The 19568-nt window shown below is 41.3% G+C and overlaps 1 protein-coding gene across 5 annotated transcripts in view; it reads right to left on the bottom strand.

Moving 5' to 3' along the window:
- Nucleotides 1–19568, bottom strand: part of LOC112465969 (dipeptidyl aminopeptidase-like protein 6) — a 63514-nt gene that overhangs the window by 19584 nt on the left and 24362 nt on the right. For 3 of the 5 annotated variants that reach the window (XM_025033832.1, XM_025034042.1, XM_025033912.1), the window contains exon 2: nucleotides 2485–2729. In XM_025033832.1, the coding sequence (XP_024889600.1) occupies nucleotides 2485–2586 (102 nt within the window). In that variant the 5' untranslated portion in view covers nucleotides 2587–2729. Of the gene's footprint in view, nucleotides 1–2484; nucleotides 2730–18989; nucleotides 19273–19568 lie in introns of all 5 variants that reach the window. The other 2 variants (XM_025033975.1, XM_025034110.1) reach the window with 2 other exon arrangements.

Here is a 19568-nt window from a genome sequence, read left to right as displayed (position 1 = left end):
TTTCGATGAAAGCTTGTGGATTCGAATTCTCGATCGTCAAAGGACAAACCGTGTAAGTTGTTTAAGATACTTGTGACGGTTTTCTTATTCCCTTCAATCGACTCGCAGAGTCAGAAACCAGTAAAAGTCAAAGGTGAGCAAAAGACAAGCAGACACGGTTCGTGGAATCTCACTAATAGTTCTGCTAATAGATCGACGCGATAAGGGCGACAGCGGTCGTTAACGAGCAGTCGTTGTATAATAAAACATGTATCTCTTATGAGAATTCGCTCGGTCGAAATTTTCACTAATGGCTAAATAGAAAGGATACGAGATAAACAGCTAATTTTTCAGAGCGTCTCTGATTGAACACGAGTAAAGCGCAGAAGTGATTTCGATTATAATTGAAGGAACACGCGCGGGCGATAATAAAAGCATAATAAAAGCGGCTATCGCAGTATACATTTTGCTACTTGATACGAACGCGATTTTCGCGAAAATATAAAGGACGTCGTCGGATCGGAGTCTTTGTTCCGGACGGCCGGTTAATTTAAATATAATTAAACTACTTCCCGTGGAAACGCGGAGACGGAGGAGGGCGTTGCGGATAAACGGCGGACGGAACTTTAGTAACACTTTCCGTGGACTTGCAAGTGCTCATAAACCAGAACGAAAGAGCCGTCTGCCGGATGAAAAAGCCGTTTCACGTAATAAGACGGCATGCCTCGAGAAGACACGCGTGCGAATTGTTCAGCTTTATAAACCGGAGTCTTTTGTCACGTATGAATATATGTGACTCTATTATCACTTCCCTCGTAACATAACGGCTCGATTGATGGCCACAATTAATTATCACGTTATTCCGCGGCCTATCTGAGTTTATATGGACTTACACGCGTTATTCCACGGCCTGTTTTTACACACGTTCGAGAGAACGTTGACTCGAGTTAATGAGACGTTAGCCGTTTATTTAAACGCTCGCCAAGAATGTTCTTTCCTATTCCGTCGCTGGACAGGTAGCGAGCGTAATTGACACCTTTGTCAACGTGGGCATCAATTTAAAGTTGAGATATCGATCGGTGGCCAAACGTTGTAGAAATGTCGTAGAATAATTGTAAATTTAGCCCTTTTGTAGAAAGGCTAAGCAAACAGCTTCCATACCAGCTTTATCGAAATTTCAACGATTTTTCTACCTGATCTACGATGTCTTGTGGAAAGGCCAGGCCTTTTGTGAGAGAATTGACTATTTACAAAAATTGTGCAACACGAATATCTAATGTTTATTCGCGATAGTTTGTTGTGTTAATTACCGCATCGGGAACGATATTCGTTACACCGAGTTATATTCATAGTTTATACGCGACGTAACTACGCAATTTAAATGTATTACTCTGAGTGGTCACTGCTATCGACACTTAACGCAAGTAATTCTACCACTTTGCGAGCACGTGCGTTCACGAGGGATTTAATCGCCGTATCCGACATTCAAACCTAATATTATCGTCTATGTAGGACGATATACAAAATGCAACATACATACAAGTCATGACGATTTAACATCAATTAATGACGGGCGTACGAATCCTTTTTTCCAAAAATTTAGAAATAACTCAGTCGCATGTGAAGATTTAAATTGCTTCGAGTACCATTTGAAACTACAAGTTCTTGAAAAGCTCTGAAAGTTTCGAATGTCTTAAAACGCTGAAAAGTCTTGGAAATCTTTCCTTAGAAACGCTCGAATATCTAAAACGCTTAAAATTTTTAAAAATAAAATTTTTATATATAACTGTATATAGAAAAATGCGATGAGTTAAGATAATAATATAAATTACTATGACAGAAAAAACATATGTATGTAAATATATATATATATATTTTTTTAAGATATTCAAAATTTTAAAGATTTTATTTCGAATAATATTCAAAATATTTGATGTATTTTCGAAGCGATTTGATTTATCTCGAGCCCATCACTATATCGAACATTACTCTGAAGTTTCTATAGTATAGGAAAGTTATTAGAGAAAAGAATAGTGCAACATATATAACTTTTATATCTACTATGCTTCTATATTAGATAATTATTAATTGAAAGACGTGTAGATGGGACTATCTCATTTAGCTATTTGAAAGATGATAGTTATAAAAGAGAGACTAACAAGATTAATTGATTTTATGCATTCACAGATCTATTATGATATATGTCTATACTAAACAGTCCAGTACACTGACCAATCACTAACATCAACCTAGTACATTTTTCTACGTTTTCCAATCTCAAACCGCAAACGTTATCATACAATATGGATTATTAATTCGCTTCTTTATCGTAAGCTTGATTTCTCGTAAGCTCGATTTTTTGTTTGCGAATTAATAACCGGTACTGTACCGCCGTTGTATCTTCCATCGATTGTACACCTACATGCATTTAAATCTGATCATGTAATCCACGAGAAATACTCGATTAGGATAGGGATCACTTGGTGAGTCGGCTGAGCGATTTACCTCTTTTACCTGGGTTGACTTTGAACGGGGATCGGCGACCTGGACGGTCTCATCGGGAGGCAGCCGCCAGGAGTTCCTCTCGATGTTAACGCTGGCGTTCATAGCGGCCTCCTCCTCCGCCTCCCGTGTCCTTCGTCGGTCTCAGCCACTTCGTCTTCGCGCGATCGCTTTCCCAAGGTCCCCAGGGTAACCCCCGGGCCACTCCTGGGGCCGAGGTTTTATTACGCCAATCCACAGTTCCTCACCTAAAAAAAAAACGAGACCTAATAAATTATACCGTAAAATATGACGTGAAGCAGCGGAAAGATATACATTCGACCAATCTAACGGTGAAATTACCGAATGAGTTGATAAAAGCTGATGAATATTGAATTGGGGGAGATGGAATATCGAAGGATGGCAGGAAGGTAAAAGGAGATAAAGAAGATAGGCTGTAAGCTCATGGGTAGCAGAAACCGGGGGAGTGAAACTCAATCTGAGCTTCGGCCTAGGAGTTAAGCACGGTATACAGAGATAACGGCAAATTGAAAGCCGCGAGCAAATTTTGTCAGTACGGTACAAAGCTGAAGTATACGAAGTACGTTCGAATATATATATATATATATTCGCGAGTAAAACGACAAAAAGAAATTTCAAATTATTCAAGACAATCAGCCATTAAGCCATACAACTCGATTGAATTTCTTTTGGTATCCTTTTATTCGTATATCGCGAGCGTTACCAGAAGCCAATCGACGATCGCTTCGACGCTCAACGTCATAATTTTTCCGGAGGAATTTAATATCCGCGCGGTACAATTAGTCAATGCCTCGAATTCCGCGAGAAACTTGCGGCGCGGCGTGGCGCTTAACTCGGGATTTGTACTCGGGGTGAAGAGGAAGAAAAGTTGGCTAACCCAGTTATTGCGCGATTTTTTTTGCGCAATGAAGTTGCAACGGTGTGTGTACGGTAACTGAAATGGGATCGCGATAACAAAGTACCGATTTCGGCTGCCGCGAATTTATGGGGCGTAAAAGAAATACAAAGGCGTAGCGGGAAGAGAAGGGGCAAGCACCGAAAGGGCGACCGATCGATCTTTCCGTTCCTGTTTTTCCCGTCGTTACGCGGAATAATGCGCCGCTGGAGATTCGGTGAGCGGAAATACATCTGTAAAATTACACAGCTCGGCTAATCTCACCGCACAGTTTAACGCGATGAAAATCGTTTTACATTGAGTTTGGATCCCGAGCTCACTCGCGTCTCGAGTTATGAAGTGTGAGCGGTGATTATCATAATATCATTTTAATACGACAGCATCTGAGAAATTATCTTGTCAAAAACTTTGAACGACATTATGAGGTGCTCACGGATGAAGGTTGAACTTTTTTTACAAATAAATTTATCAAGGATGCGCGCTTGTATTTCTTTTTTTGACGAGCGTCGAAAGATATATAGGAATAAAATTTATCATCTATCGTTGTATTTACAATATATCATGGCACGATCTCGATTGTATAATTAACATGTGGAATACATGTGAATTTATACCATCTTCGTGTACAGATCACAGTTCAATCTTCATGTTCTTAAATTAAATACTAAATCGCCGCTCCGTCGACCAGACTCGAGAAGGCTGCAGTAAATGTCTCTGTTAATCGTTTTATTACTTCTCCGAACAAACATCGATACGTCAGTAAGAGGATAAGGTAAGAGTGCATAGAGAAAAAAGGCGGAGAACTCCGACGAGAAGGAGCGTTGTCCTCGCCGTGAGGGATGCAGAGGTAGCGCGCGCCGTGTTAGCTTCACGTGTGACGTCAGAAGGGTTACGTCAGTGGCGCGGCAGACTGTGTGGGTACATACCCCTCGGTGATGGTGGAGATGGTGGCTGCGCTGCGGAAGGAACCACGGGGAGAGAGAGGACGGAGGGACAGTTGAGAGGTCGCGGAAGTGAGGAAAGGAGGGGATGCGTGAGGGTGATCGCGGGTGGATGCCGCACGGAGGACGGGATGACGTAGAATAAGGTCGGCCACCCCGGATCTCCATCCCCCGGATTTCATTCATCAGTCACAGTCAACCGTGGCCCGCGCGAGAGCTAACCGGATTAATCCTTTCGCGGTTGTCTGCACGGCGGAAAAGACAAAGCCGAACGCGACTTGTGTCGCAACGGAATTTCTAAAAGCAGCGATTACAGGGCGGGTACCGTGGTGGCGTCAAAAGTGTAAGTTCGTCTATTATCTCGGGTAACGCGATAAATTAATGGCCTTCCGAGTTAAGAAAGGAATTGTTTCTCGCCTCAAGAGAGGTAGACAGATCAGTTTAATTGTAGCGATGCAAAATGTTTAAGATAACAGCAAGGGGGCCCGAGTCGCCCAAGTTTATTTCGCTGTGATAACGGTTGAGTCTGACTGACCCTATGTCGTTTTATTCGATCTGCCTTGTAATCAGCATCGTAAATCAATTCCGAATCTCCGTTCCGCAAGAAAGCCCGTAAGAAATGCGGACAGGGTAATCGAATTCTCACTGCGAGCATCACGGAATGGATTCGCAATTTCGCTAAGCTCACTTTTGCCGAACTTCTTGCAAAAGCATCCTACTTCGTTTACGAGTTATATGGCGCCAAATTGGCTCGTGAAATATTTCATACGATACCTCGGCGGTCCTCCTCATTTAATCGACCGACGGATCATGAGTTAAATTGCAAAATTGGCCATCAAAGGCTTCCCTTCTTTATAATTATATAAACGTACGATTGTAGGCGAGCAAGAAATTGATATATAAGATCCAGTAGCTTAGCAATCGTGCCCGGTATGTGAAAATTCGTTTTCTGTCACCCATATTTTTCGCATTTATACGTCCGCAATGTGAATCTTTTCCTGCTAAAATAGGACAGATATAGCGGCAAGCTCTGCCAAACGACATCCTGTGTGACGAATTCTGCAGTATCCTCCAGATCGTATCTGTATTGTACTCTCTAAGGATGAAATTCGTCGTGACTTATTCTTACTACTCTTTGAAGTGGAATCATTATCCCCAAGCCGGAAGCAATTACGCTCCTCCGTCTCGCGGAAAGTTCCAGATTCTCGACTTTTTTCTTCATTTTTTTCTCTTCGTCTATTGCATTCTAGTGGAAGACGCAGACGATGTGAGGAAATGCCTCCGTGAGGAAAATATTGGGTGTTACGAAGATCGATACGACCCGCGCCGACCTTTCCGATGTCTTCTTTCTGTTGTCACCTGTTTTTCATTTCCATGTTACATCCACGACGTTGATATCGAGAATTTTCCTCTCGAGGCTCGTGGATTACTCGAGAAGTCAAAAGCGTCAATCTGTAACTATCGACTGACAGATAGCTCGTAGGTATATACATACGCGCGTTTATCGAATCCGCAGTATCGCGTGCGCGGTTCAACAACTGTTTACCCATTTATCGCGTACATTAAATTTTTTTGCGACGCAAAATTAGCTCTATCCGTTATTCCAACGGCGCAACATTGTGCTTTTGCAGACATCTGCCCGATTTTATAACAACGCATGCATTTTTCAGGTCTTTGATTTCAAAATTAATGGCGTGGTTGAAAATTGCGCAATTTATTTCTCGGTTTAAAGCCCGTTGGCACATCACGTAATTTATATTTGCGAAAATTTTCGATTTACTCGAGAGTAGAGAAAATCCCGCAATTACGTTGTTGCAAAATCCAAGTGAAAGTGGTGTTTTATTATATTGCCTCCGTGTGCAATTTGGATAAAACGTTGCGAGTGCACGTATTTGCGAGTGTTATTAAAATACATTACTATATATATCTATATATTATCAGCAGGGTCTACGCTATCAAATATTATAGAATATTATCGAATAAGCATAAGGAAAACCAGGATGAAATGTCAGGATAGAACGGGATATGAGCTTTACTCACCGCTTAACATATTTTATCCTTTAGGGTAGAAAAGGGTAAAAGCTTTCCTTTAAATTTTTTACTTTATTACAATTTTCTCTCTTTATTTTTATGATAGCACACAAAGATGTCTATCTGAATAAACTATTTTTTCCGTTTGGAAATGTTTTTCTTCTTATTAACTTTTTCTACAATATAAGGTTGTTCCGAACGTTAGGTATCTTACTTTGCATGAACTCTTATGAAAATTTTGGTTGTGTTTACCGTTCAGTTTCTTTCAATATGAGGGCAGCCGAAAAATAAATGGCATTCCTGGATTATTCCTGGACGAAATTTTTGAGATTGTTTATCGATGGCGGAGACGCGTGATGCTTAAATCAACAGGCGCATATCGACGCGAATTGGACGTATATTGCGTGCCGGGTTACCAACGATGGCGTAGAAATACGGTATGGCTATCCGTCTGAAGTTTGCCATCGCGTATTGCACGCACGTGCAGACGCGTATGTAGCAAATAACCGTGAGGTGAATACGCTGGATCGCGCGGCATCGTTCTTTTCTTTCGTTATGACGGATTTGCATCTCTCGCCAGGCCCACATCCACACACACACCCCGAGATGATATACTTTATACCACAATTTCGAGAAAGACAATTTGAGAAACAAACTAAGCGTTTGTTCCTAAGAGGGCTTTGGTCTACTTTGTCTTTCTCTCAAAGCAATCTTGCTTGCTTGAATTGTTCTCGCAGTTATATGGAGAAGTACACATTTGCTTAATGCGAATCACACGTATACACTCCGCCGTGAGCGACCGATATTATACCGCTCTGCAGTTCGTATCGCGAGGTTTCTGCAACCGCGAGTAAATATTCGGCTAGAAATTTGACATGTCTGCAGTAATAGTTTACACCTAGCTATTAGAAACATTAGAGTTCCTTAGTAGTTTAAAGCTGAAATATAAACATTCGTCAATATTTATACTGAGCTTTATCCTTTTCTTTCGTTAGAATATAAATATTGGCGGAATTATGAGTTTTATTTGCTTGTCTCGCTTGTTTTAGCATTAACACAAATTGACGTGTATTGTCTTTCTGAAAAGTGAAAAATCTGACTTTTTTTACTATAAAGTTTTTATGTTAATCTTCTTTCATACGAATTTCCAATAATTTCAATTACAAAGGAAAAGTCAAGCGAATATTACTATACGCAAAGTATTAGTACGCGATGTTACGATATACATTTGTGAAAGCGCATTCTGAGGACCAGTTTCTCGTTGCAAATCGACGCATTGAAAAACTCGCGTCAAAACCTATTTTCGAATCAGGATCGCGAGAAGAACGGAGTATTCTCCATCGCTGAACGTTCATAACTTCATTCCGGATGGAACTTCGGTAAAGAGGACTCGATATTACCTCCTCGAGGGAATCGATGTCTCGTAAATAACATTGTACTCACGGATCACGAGGAACGCGCGCAATAGCATGCACATAGCATGTCGATGCATGTTGATTCCCCAAGCGCAAAGTTAACTCTTTCAACTGCCGGTAATCAATGTCCGCTTACGCGGAAACGCAGTTCGAAAACAAAGCCATTTGTCTGTCCCTGGCATCCCTGGCTGGGCGAAAGAAGCGAGCTACGATCGGACGCCGGCAGCGCGAAAAACGATGATGAATGCGCCGGAATGAAGCCAGCTTGCACTTCAACGCCGATGATGATCCCGGATTCCCTGTTTTTTACCCTCTCGCCGCTGAAGAGGAAAACGCGAGTCGCGCGGACGGATTGATGATGGTTCGTCAACGTGTTCCCGGATGTTTGCTTTGTACTTTGATCACAATTCGTATTAAACTCGAACAGCGTGCCTCTCTGATGAACGTGAAAATGATCTTTGCTTAACGGAAATTCAATTTAACGCCTCTTTGCTCGCAACTTTTGGCTGTTGCGATATTAAATATCTTATGCAACTAGAATTAAGTTTCATAATAAGTAAGCTCCGTATTAAAATTCCGTTAAAGGAAAACCCACTTTGAATTAACGAAGCCTGTTAACTTGCAATAAGTACTCACTCGATTATGTCGGGGTTGAAACCTTCCCGAGAGGAGAGAAGTTTGCAAATATACATATTTGTGAAAATACAGTCTTGTAATCCGATGTAATGGCAAATTGTGCCGTGATAAATTTACATACAAGTGCATTTAAACAGCAAAATACATTAGAGGAGTTTTTCTCTAATTTATACAATGATGGCGACTTGCTCGATGATATAACAATTTTTGATTCTTTTTTCTTTTTTCTCAGTTATTACTTAAATTTCTACTATTCTCTTTCAGCTTTTCTACTAAAAGTAGACGATGAAATTGAGCCAAGTAATTTGAAAGTAATACATGGTAATGCTACGGTAAATGAACGCAATGAATTGAATATTCAGGAGAAAGCGTAGAAAGAGAAGTAGGATCCTTTTCTTCATCTAACAATCGATTATGTAGAAAGAGTAAGAGATTTATCGTGCACGGTCGAATCCAGGGGACAAATAGTTACTTAACTGTAATAGATCCAACTAATTGTCGGGAACGAGGTAAGAGTTTCGCTGTAAAAAATTTCAAGCGCTCTAATTGATACCTAGGACCGATTACTGGAACTATCTAAATTCGTTCGCCTTGAAAATACGACTGTCTCGTATTTTCCTGGTGTATTTTCCTTCTCGAGATGCGAGACACATTAATTAACGGTAATTGTGGGATTCTTCGTGACACCGGTTGGTTCCATTTGCGTCGACGACGGAGACGCGAACGAGCTTCTTTTGTGTACGTTGTCTTCCAGCAGTGATCCAAAAGGGGAGAAGACTGATCGCTCAGCGAATCCGCGATAATCGCGTTATTGTCTCCTGAAACTACCTGTTGTATCCACATCCGAACGCAACCGATCGATTTGCTTCGAGAGCGAACACGCTTAACGTCCGTATCAAGCCTATCTAACATGATCTGAATACTCGCTAATCTGAATACCTAGTACCGAGTACTTAGATATCTAATCTGTGTTCACGGAATTACTTGATTTATTTAAAAGAGAGAGGAAGAGGGGGTGGAGGGAGAGAGAGATTGTTCATGCAACATTAGAAAATTAAATAGCACTTGGAATATAATCCGCGTACATGAACCGTGTGGTGGATGTATGTACAAGAAAGTCGGACTAGCAGAGTTTTAACGCTTCGCTAATCTTGGGATTGTTATTCGTGTCAGGGAGGTCGACAAAAAGTCCGCGGGAACGCGCGTGAACGTCAACGGACGCGTCTTTTACGCGCGACACAGAAATAAAGCGAGAGGTGACCTGGCTCGTAACCAAGACGGTTAATCTCGCGCCCCGCGCGGACCGATCTGTTCGACGACTACAAATCCGGGGAATATCCCGTCATGCAGTATGCGGCATGCAGTATGCAGCCGCGCTTGCGAATCGATCTTTTCCTGCGCGTACAATATCCCTCCATCCAAGTTACGGGGCCGATCTAAAGTTCAACGTTAAACTCATGACTTTATTTTATCGCAAGTTACTACGGGAGAGAACGTGCTTCAAGTTTCTCTTCGGATAATGATTAAATGCGAATGAGAATTTTTCATCGATCTACAACAATGGAACAGCTATTAATTATAATTTGATCGTATGACGTCATATCATAATATGGAGCATTATATCGCGACAGTGGTGCTTAAGAGATAAGTTATTAGACCGAGATACGGAGGTATATACCATAAATTCCATGTCGCCGATAAGCTTTAATCTTATGAGCAAATTTTACGTAAATTTTTTATGGAATTTGCTAGCAGCTAATAAAACATTCAAGTCTAATATGGCTGGTCTTTAAGATTGCGCATTTTCTAGCATATCTCTCGATAAGTCGCCGGCACACTAAATCTCTTTAATTATGGCGCATTAATTAAGCGAGAAATTTTAATTCGGCGGAGAGAGCGTTCAAAGGATACGTGATCGTTATCGTGAATGAAACTAAATGGATAACGCGTATTCAGAGCTACGTAATTATTCTTGGCTCGTTCCGTTTTCGTGCGGAAAATAAAATCCGGAAGAGATGAAACAATCGTGTTTCCGCATTGCGCGTTTATGTCCGCCTCGCGGCGCCTAATTGTTCCTCGGGAATTGCCATCGCCGCGGAAATCTTCGCGAGAAGATTGACGTGGCGTTCTCGTCTCCGTTTCCGTATAGTTTAATCCCTTACGCGGCCACTCTGCAGGAATTCGACTTATTGTTAATTCCTTCCGTGAATCCCCTCGCGATATCCCGCCGCGCGGATCCTGCAGAAATCTTCTCACCCCACTGTCCCGTTGCAATTTCAGCGTTTCGCATTTTCGATGTATCGCCGACATGGCTCGCCGGCGATCGCGCGCCCAAGTTTTATCCTCTCCCGAGTCGAGAGTTCGATCCTTTCTCAGAAACTTTGCGCTGCTCTTCCCGAGTCTCGTTTTATCTCTAGATCCCCCTCGCAAAATGATCCTTCCCGGCCTGATCCTAACAGATAACTCGAGTCCGTGTCTTTTATTTCTTAATTTCTGTCCCCCTGGCGGTGACTCACCTTCTCTCAGCCGTGGAAAGGCAACTTTCGAGAGGTCGTTTCCACCGAAAAGATTTGCGGAGAATCGATTTCTTCTCTCTTCTAATTTAGTTAACGCAAAAATCCCATTACGCGGTCCAACATTAAGAAAGTTTTATATGCTACCTTTCAAAATCTTTTAAAACATGTTCGTAAAATCTAGTTATGTATCTCTTAATCGTATGATATGATCGTAAATCATATAATAAAAATATATCTAAAAAAATCGTCTTTTACAGAAATTTTTTAATTGCTGTAAAGCAATTCAAGTACCTAAGCAGACATGCTGAAGCATCTTGAAAATTTTGACGTTTTAAAGACAACCACACTTGATTTTAATATGCATTCCAAGGTGTTTTATAGGAAACTGAAATTACACGTATCGTGAGTTTGACAACTCCAGAATGATAAGGATCGCGTATTTTCGCTATCAAAGTTATAGTAATGGATGGTTACAGCCGAATCCTTCCGGTTGTAAATGTCTGCGAAAACTTTTACGTGTTTTCGCATGAATTGTACACGAAATGTTGCCGACGTTAGGTCAACGATGTAGTTTCGTCGCTCTTCTGCCGTGCGATCTCAAATTTTACGCGACAAGCGAATTGGCACGATTTCTCACGTCCGTCTTAAAAATGCCTAAATAAAAACAGCTGCATTACGGAACTCGAGTGGAGAACTGAGCTTACTTTTGCTGAGCTCGCCATTTCTCTAAATGGAAGTATATCAATACTCAAAAGGACTGACAGTGATCGAGGGATGGTAAAAACGTGATATCGAAACGCGCGATGTATTTTCGCGATGCGCGCAGTTATTCACAGAATTGACAGGTGCAACGACGAGATCTCTCCGAGTGCATCCGGAGCTCTGGACTCGGTCTGAGGATGCAAATTTAATTTTCACGAGCGCGGCAAAATCACGAGCAGTCTGGGAATACCTATATACGCATGTCGCGCTCTTAGTCTCTCCTTTTAAGGCTTTTGCTTTCGACGCGAGTTAAAATTTTCTGCGAATAAACGTCACTGCCAAGCAAGAGCCGGATAATCCATTTGCCGCGGTACATTTGCCGCGTAATGCCTATTATAACTCAAACGGCATTGTGTCGGTTATTCCATAGCGTGAACGCACGTGTTGCGCCGCTTATCGGCCACCTTCCGCGTGGACGATTTCGCGGTAGACGAAATACACATGTCACATTTATACATATATATATATATATATATATATATATATATATATATATATATACACACATACACACAACGTTTTATTTCTATTAATAGGACCGCATTGTGTCCGACGGGTCGCGCTGACGTGGTTGGTTGGCGGTAAAGAGCGATTGGAAAAAATTTTTTTCTGTTCAAACGATAAAAAAACATTTCCACCGTGTCCGCACTGACGCCTCTCGTGCGATATTAATTAATTACTGTCCTGACAACAATCGCAATTAATTGCGATAAACTCCGGCAATATTCTTCGTGAGAACAATAATGCTCGGCGGACGCCTGATGTGTGTCGATGCACAAGCAACTTTTTCTATCCGTCAGCATTGCTGCATTCCTCTTATCGTGTAGCTTTCTCAAAAATTTTCGAATTGTTTTGTAGGAAAATTAATTAAACTGCATTTTTATTTCACAGTACATTTGCACTTATAAATATTATAAGAATGTCGGATATACGAAATTTAACGCGAACGTATATTCACTTAACTTCCGTTGAACTTGTTTGTTTTGACTGGTTAACGAATATTATTACGTAACTTGTGTGTACTGTTTAGAACTATACCATATAAATATCTCATACGCGTGATAAATTTGAATTAAAGTTTCTTCATTACCGCAAAACATGAAACATAAAAGTTTATTTTACGAACTATCGAGTACTAATTATTCCATAAAAATGGAAGTTTTTATCATATAAAATTATTGCGAAGGAGCTATACATTCTCGAAACTATTGAAATCAATTACTGTTGAATAAATTTTAACATATTAACAGTCATTGATAATGCACGCACGTTTTTACACACGGGACACAGCAAACAAATATTTTACATCGCAGGCCGAAATACGCCATAAAGTATTCATGAATGCCATTCGGTTTGACTCCGGTCTCTTTTTTTTATTATTTTTTTGTTGCACACGCCACTACTGTAAGAGCGGCAGATTGTAACAATAAATATCCTGCATTCGCGGCCACGCGGCCCGCGCGTTTTGTACGTTTTCAACATAGCTTGCGGGTACCGTTTCCATTTTCCAGACAGATTGTTCTCAAACAATAATGACTTATATGACCATTAAAAGTGTTTCTTTCGTTAATTTTATTTTATCTTCCCTTTTGACGCAAAATTGACTTTCCCTCAATTACCGAACGTTACATAGTTTACGTCTATACATTCAACAACCTAATGTACTTCGTCCACATTTCGTCCAAAAGCGGATGTCGATGTTTCGGCGTAGTTTAAAGTACGTGATGTAATACGATGTTTACGACGTCATCTTACGCGTTTTACGACGACGGCCTTTTCCGTTTGTGTCGACCCGGGCTGAGATGACTCCGCTGTAACCCACCCTGTATATATATTTACGATGTTTGGCTTTTGCTGGCACTCGAAAGCGCGATGAGTGCGATCGCGGGAAACTGAAATTTCTTTCGATTCCGAACATGGCTCTCCGCCAAGAAAGACTAGGAACCTTGCTAGGAACCGTGTTCTGAAGATTCTTTTCCCTGCCGACCCTGCCCTTCTCCTCTCCGATTCTCTCTATCTCGTCGTCTAAAATTTACCGCAATAAACCTATAAAAATTTCGCCTAGATATAAAATATAGATCGGGAGGAGGAGACGAGAGATTGGTAGAAAAACCGCGAACGAAAAAAGAACACAACGCGACGTTTGGTATTTCTACTTGCAATATATCATCCCCTCCTCTCGTACATCTTGAATTCTGAAGCTAAGATCTGAGTGAACTACTTGCATCTTGCATCTTCAAAGTTTCGAGAAAGGTATCTTTTATTTTTTTTCTCACGTTTTCTTCAAATTCTTCTCTTCTCGAGTCGAAAAGCATCTTTCTCGCGCGAAGTCTAGAGGTGCAACATCCTTTATGTCTATGTCGAACTGCTATGTCGAGATTGCCGAAGTTACTTTTTAATTGTCCTACTTTTCGCGATGAAATCCGTAGCTTATTGTGGTACGACGTTGCAGGTGACTTATCACGCCACGAAATCAATGTTGCAAGGCTTTGCATTGACGCAGCATTCTCGAAGTTTCCGGCGTGTTTCAATCAGAAAGAGTTAGCAAGCAGGCGCTACCGCCAATCTACCGCAGCGCATTAATTAATTGAAGACGAGCATGGGCGAGACGTAGTCGGATCGACACGGTTCGGATATTCCTTCTCGTGATAAATAACCTTTACACGGTGCACGGGTCGAGTACACGGGCTTACAACAAGAAGCATATTTATCTTACCCCATGAATCTTTATTCTATTTTTGAAAATATAACTTGATGCAAATTAAATACACACTGGCATGGGAGGTCATTATTTTAGAATTAAGCTTTTTTTTGCCATATTCCGGAATTAATTTTCCAGTTTTATTTTATCTTGTGACGGAAGAGGTTGGATAATTAAATATGTTTAAGTCAATTACGTATTTCCATCACCGGTTTAAATCTAAGGATAAGAGGGAAAAAGAAGTAGAGAAACCTGGAGCAGCTTCAGAGAGAGCTGAATACACGTGTGTGTGTTCTCATGCAAAATTTCATTCTTTCGCTCTTGTCATGCGATTCCATGCATTCTATCTTTTCTCGTCGTGTTATTCGAAAGTAAAGAGACGATCGCGAGAATCAAAAGAAGAGGGAGAGAAAGAGGGAGCGCAATGTAGAAAAAAAAAAAAAAAAAAAACACGCGATACAATGCCGACGATGCTGCGGATTCTCGGATTTTCATGGAATGCGATGCACGAAGATTATCGCCCGTACGGATTTCTCTGAGCTCGCGTACACGCGTGGTACTTGAGTGCTCGTAATTTTCGTGTCTGGAATTAATTTGCTGCTGCAATCGTGGAAGCACGCACCGACGGATTTTGTCATTTAAATCTCCTCGAGGACGATGCGCCGTAGTCAAACGTCAAAAAGATAAAGATCCAACCGCTCGTATTTCCACGTTGAGTTATTCTGAAATTTCTGTTTCACGCTAATTTCTGAAATACGATTGATAATAACTCGCGGTGACCAAAAATAAAAGATGAGAAGATATAATCTGGATTCTGGAAGATTGTTAATTCAGAATTCTAATAGCTTTTACATTTACACGCTTCGCATTTAAAACCACAAGTCTCTATTTTTGAGAATATAATTAAAAAATGCAAATTAAATACACATCGGCGTGGGATCATTATTATAGAATTAAGCATTCATTTACTTTAGATAAAACTTATATATTTTTTTCAAGGAAGTAAATGGAATATCTGAAAATAATGTGTCTCCACGAGGGTTTCTACACGAGAATTCCCCGCAAAGCATTTTGTGAATAATACTTACTCCTCGCGTCGAAACGAGGCCGGCGTTCGGCAGTGATTAATTTCTTTCTCTCGTGGCGCACTTTGCACGCGATAATGGAGATTTTTGAGAAACTTTTTCTCTCTCGTTTCCTTGTCGTTGTGAGCTTTCTCGTCGCACCTTCATGCCCATTAGTTCGTCAGTTCTTTCGATGTCAATGTCGGCGTAGGTACTCACGGCCTATAGATAGATCGTTCTTTCAAATCGGGGCGCTTATACTCTTCTGGATTAGGCATTGTGCAGATGTTAACGTGGCGTAATTTAAAAGCCGCCGGAAATGTGAAGCCGAGAACACCATTAATCCAACGCCGACCGCCGATATTCGAGTTTCTTCGATTGCCTCTTTTGCTGCTGCTTTATTTATATTGTAGTCCATATTCCACTGCTGTATCACCTTATTAACAACCGTAAATCTTGAAATGAATATGGAGAATATAGAGAATGACTTCGATTTCATTTCATTCGACGATATCACGTTTCTAGGAGAAGATACATTAATAAAAAAAAATAGAAACTTTGCTGTCGCATCGAAACTGTCGCTGCTTTTGTATATTCGATGGAAACTCACCATGTTAACAAGGTTATTCGACGCTACAGCAGAACTTTCAGTTCAAAATAGAAAAATATTGCCGAATAAATTTGGACACATTTATCTCAATAATACGAATTCATTGCAGAGAAAATCTATTATCTGCAATTATGTTTCATTGTCACAACGAGAAACCGTCATTTTGTTGATGACAGATGAATCCGTGTGTTATTATAACAGGATCATTTTCCTAGATTTAACAAAACTATTTTCAACACAAAGCATTTTTAAATCTTGCTGTTGTCCATTTTACCACGATAACATGAAATAAAGAGAATTTTTTCCCCGTGAACGAACACAGATAAAAAGAGGTATAATATGAAAAAGCTGTGGAAATAGCTGTGAAAACTATCGAAAGAGTTGCTTTGAAAGATTAGATCTGCAAAATTTCACATTTCCTTTATGCTTTTAGATTGTTTCCTTTATATAGCGAAGAAACGTTTCAAATTTCCTCTATGTGCTTTGTAGTCGAGAGATCGGCTAAAGTGTTGGATGTTGATCCGCGTATTCCAAATCTCGTTATAATTGTCATAAAGCTCCGTCTCGAAAACTACCGCGGAGATAGCCGACGGCGATAAGAGCGCGAGGGAGCGGGAGGGACAATCAACGAATTACCGTCGAAGTTAAGAATCTCTTCGTCGGCGCGTCATTATCGCGCGGGACAAACCCTGATGTCGGGATTGATTATCGCGGCACGCCCAGCGTTACCCGAGTTATTCGACGCAATTACGAGAAATTTATCTCGCCACCGCCGTTCTCCATTTACGTCACACCGCGAAAATTTACGCAACTCCGCGGCGAAACTTGCGCGTAAATTAGGCTGCTTTACGCGCCATTCCCGGTGGCTTGAGAATATTCCGGGACGTTTTTCTTATTTCTTTCACCGAGGTGCGCTCGCTTTTTACTCCCAACGCCGACCGTAACGATGTTAACTTTGGACTGAATTGTCGCGTGAACCAGAGACGAGAAAGATATAGATACCGTTGTACGGAGAGAATGCGCGTTAAAACAGTCTATAAATCTACAGATCGGCGGACGCTTCTGGACCGGTTAAGAGATTTACGACTTCAATGTTGCGCGCGTTAGCCATCGAGCTCGCGGAATCTGCTCGCGGATCGGATATTCCCTCGTGATTAGTAGGACCGATTGGATACGTCACGCTGCGTAATGAAGTGCCGTATCTGCGACAGCGGAAGACATCGGATAGCTGCGGGGGGCGAGGTGACGGCGCGACACCGAAGGATAATATCTACGGTCGGGAGTTTGAGTGCGGTCAGGCGCGTGATTAATTGCCCCGAGTCTCTCGAAACGCTGACTAAAGGCCCGCTGTTCCGCATCCGCGGATCTGGCACCGGATCGCAAAATTAATAACTAGCAGCGTTGGATGAAAGGTATAGGCTTAAGAGCTTTCTCACCGGTAACCGGCACGCCCTGGCAACTGTCGTTCAACCCCGTCATGCAACCCCGATCCCCGAAGACACATCCGCGCCCGTTATGGCCACGTGTCAGCGATTTCTGCGGGGAATCATAATCTGACGCCTATCTCGTTTCCCGCGACGAGAGAGAACCCGAGCGATGCGGTTCTTTTTTTTTCATCAATCATTTTGCATATGACGCGCAAACGACTAATTAGATTAGAACGCGGTATTTCCTAAGATTACCAGGCACTGAGATATTTAGAATTTATCGAGCTCTCGATATCGAATATTTATGTTATACGGAGAATTATGGCCGAAATGGATTATATACGATATTTTATGTAGAATCTTAATACGTCGGACGTGTACAGAAATGGAACTAAGCCACGAATTTTTCTCACATTTCTCTGGCAACTACTTTTTACTCTTTTAAATAGAACAGATAGAGATTCCCCGAAGAATTGTCTTCGATAGCTCGCGTGCGTATAATCTGTATTCCTTCGGTCGAAAGATGGACGATTTTATTGTGAAAGATGTGCAGTTCGCGATGAATTTTGAGACGAGCTCGAAGTGTGGACATAATACAATCGTCGTTGGGAGAGAAGACCTTAGAACAACATCAAAGGCGAAATTGTTACTGTGAGACACAGTTAAATCGTACTTGTAAGACGTCCACTCGAAGCCCTCAAGAAAGAGATGAAAGATAATTGAATGACGTGTCGAGGACTAGTATAAAAGTATCGCAAGTCCACTGCGACGATCACAGTTAAATCCGTCGACACCGATCGATACATATTTATTATTCATTAAAACGTGGCTCTGAACGGTGTTTATCTTCGCGAGTAGCGATTAAGCAGATCTGGTAGCTGGATATTAATAACTCAGATCACATTCGTCGTCACGTGCTTGGGTTCCTCTAATAATACTCATCTATTCTTACCAGAATGCATTGCAGCAGGTTTACGAGCTCCGCGACACAAAATGTGCACTTCGTCAAAGTGTCAAACTAATTGCAAAGTATCTTGCTAGGACGAAGTAGCAGGGTGTGTGTTTGGGTCACTTCTGTAATATATGTTCGCTCGCAAAATTCCTTCTGGGGTTTCGAGTCAACGTGATTCTTAAAAAAAAAAAAAAAAAAAAAATGGGTTGGATGCATGCATCTTGCTACGGCTTGCAATATAAAACTTTCAAAGTTCTTAGCTTATCTCAGCGCATCTTAGTAGGGTTGGAGATTGGAGTCGGAGGGGGAGTCCTATTGATAGCATGGAAACAACATATACATTTATATTCACGTATATTATTTTCAGAGCTGCTCATATATAAGGTAATATTAAGACGCTATCTCAGATATTGTATTTAAATAAAAATAATAAATTGATAAGAATCAAATGATTCAATTTCACACGCGTTAGACAACTATCGAAACGTTCCAAGTTTCCTACCATGCGGCAGACTCGTTTGCATACTTTCACCGTACCGTATGACGGGGCTTCCAGATGCTATTTAAACTTTAAGTGACTTTGTGTTGAAGAGCCTTAAGCACGCTAATTGAAAACAACGAGCCACCAAAGCGGCCACAGGCGGGCTAACTATGGTCGTGGCGATTCGCGTGGCCCACTTAGATGGATCAGAATAGCATGAGAACTGCGCGACGAAAATTTTAGTCCTCTCCTCTTCTGTGCGTACGAGGTTTCTCGCGACCGGTAAAATTCTGCCGTTCCCTTGGACGACAATTTAGGATCGTGATCAGAAGTTACTGTCTGAAAAAAAAATATATCTAAAATTGTATCTTATCCTTTAATGCTACAATGGGTTTAATCATTGTTTTGACGATCGATAGCTTAATCGTGAGATTATACCGGACACTTTTTCAAGTGTGTGAGAAGATCGTCGGTTATATCGTAGCGTTAACAGTGGCGTTTAGAGATATCGCAACCGAGAGAGCTCTCAAAGCGACGCGGAGTGCTCTCTTCTCAGCGTGACATGAGACAAATTATGGACCGTATCAGAGATCGCCAGCCGGCAGGTTCCACGGATCGCGCGAATCTGCAAATCT

Source organism: Temnothorax curvispinosus, unplaced genomic scaffold (genome assembly GCF_003070985.1).
Source record: "Temnothorax curvispinosus isolate PA1 unplaced genomic scaffold, ASM307098v1 QBEX01000209.1, whole genome shotgun sequence".
NCBI lineage: Eukaryota > Metazoa > Arthropoda > Insecta > Hymenoptera > Formicidae > Temnothorax > Temnothorax curvispinosus.
Note: the sequence above shows the minus strand (reverse complement) of the source record. Positions and strands in the feature narration are given on the sequence as shown.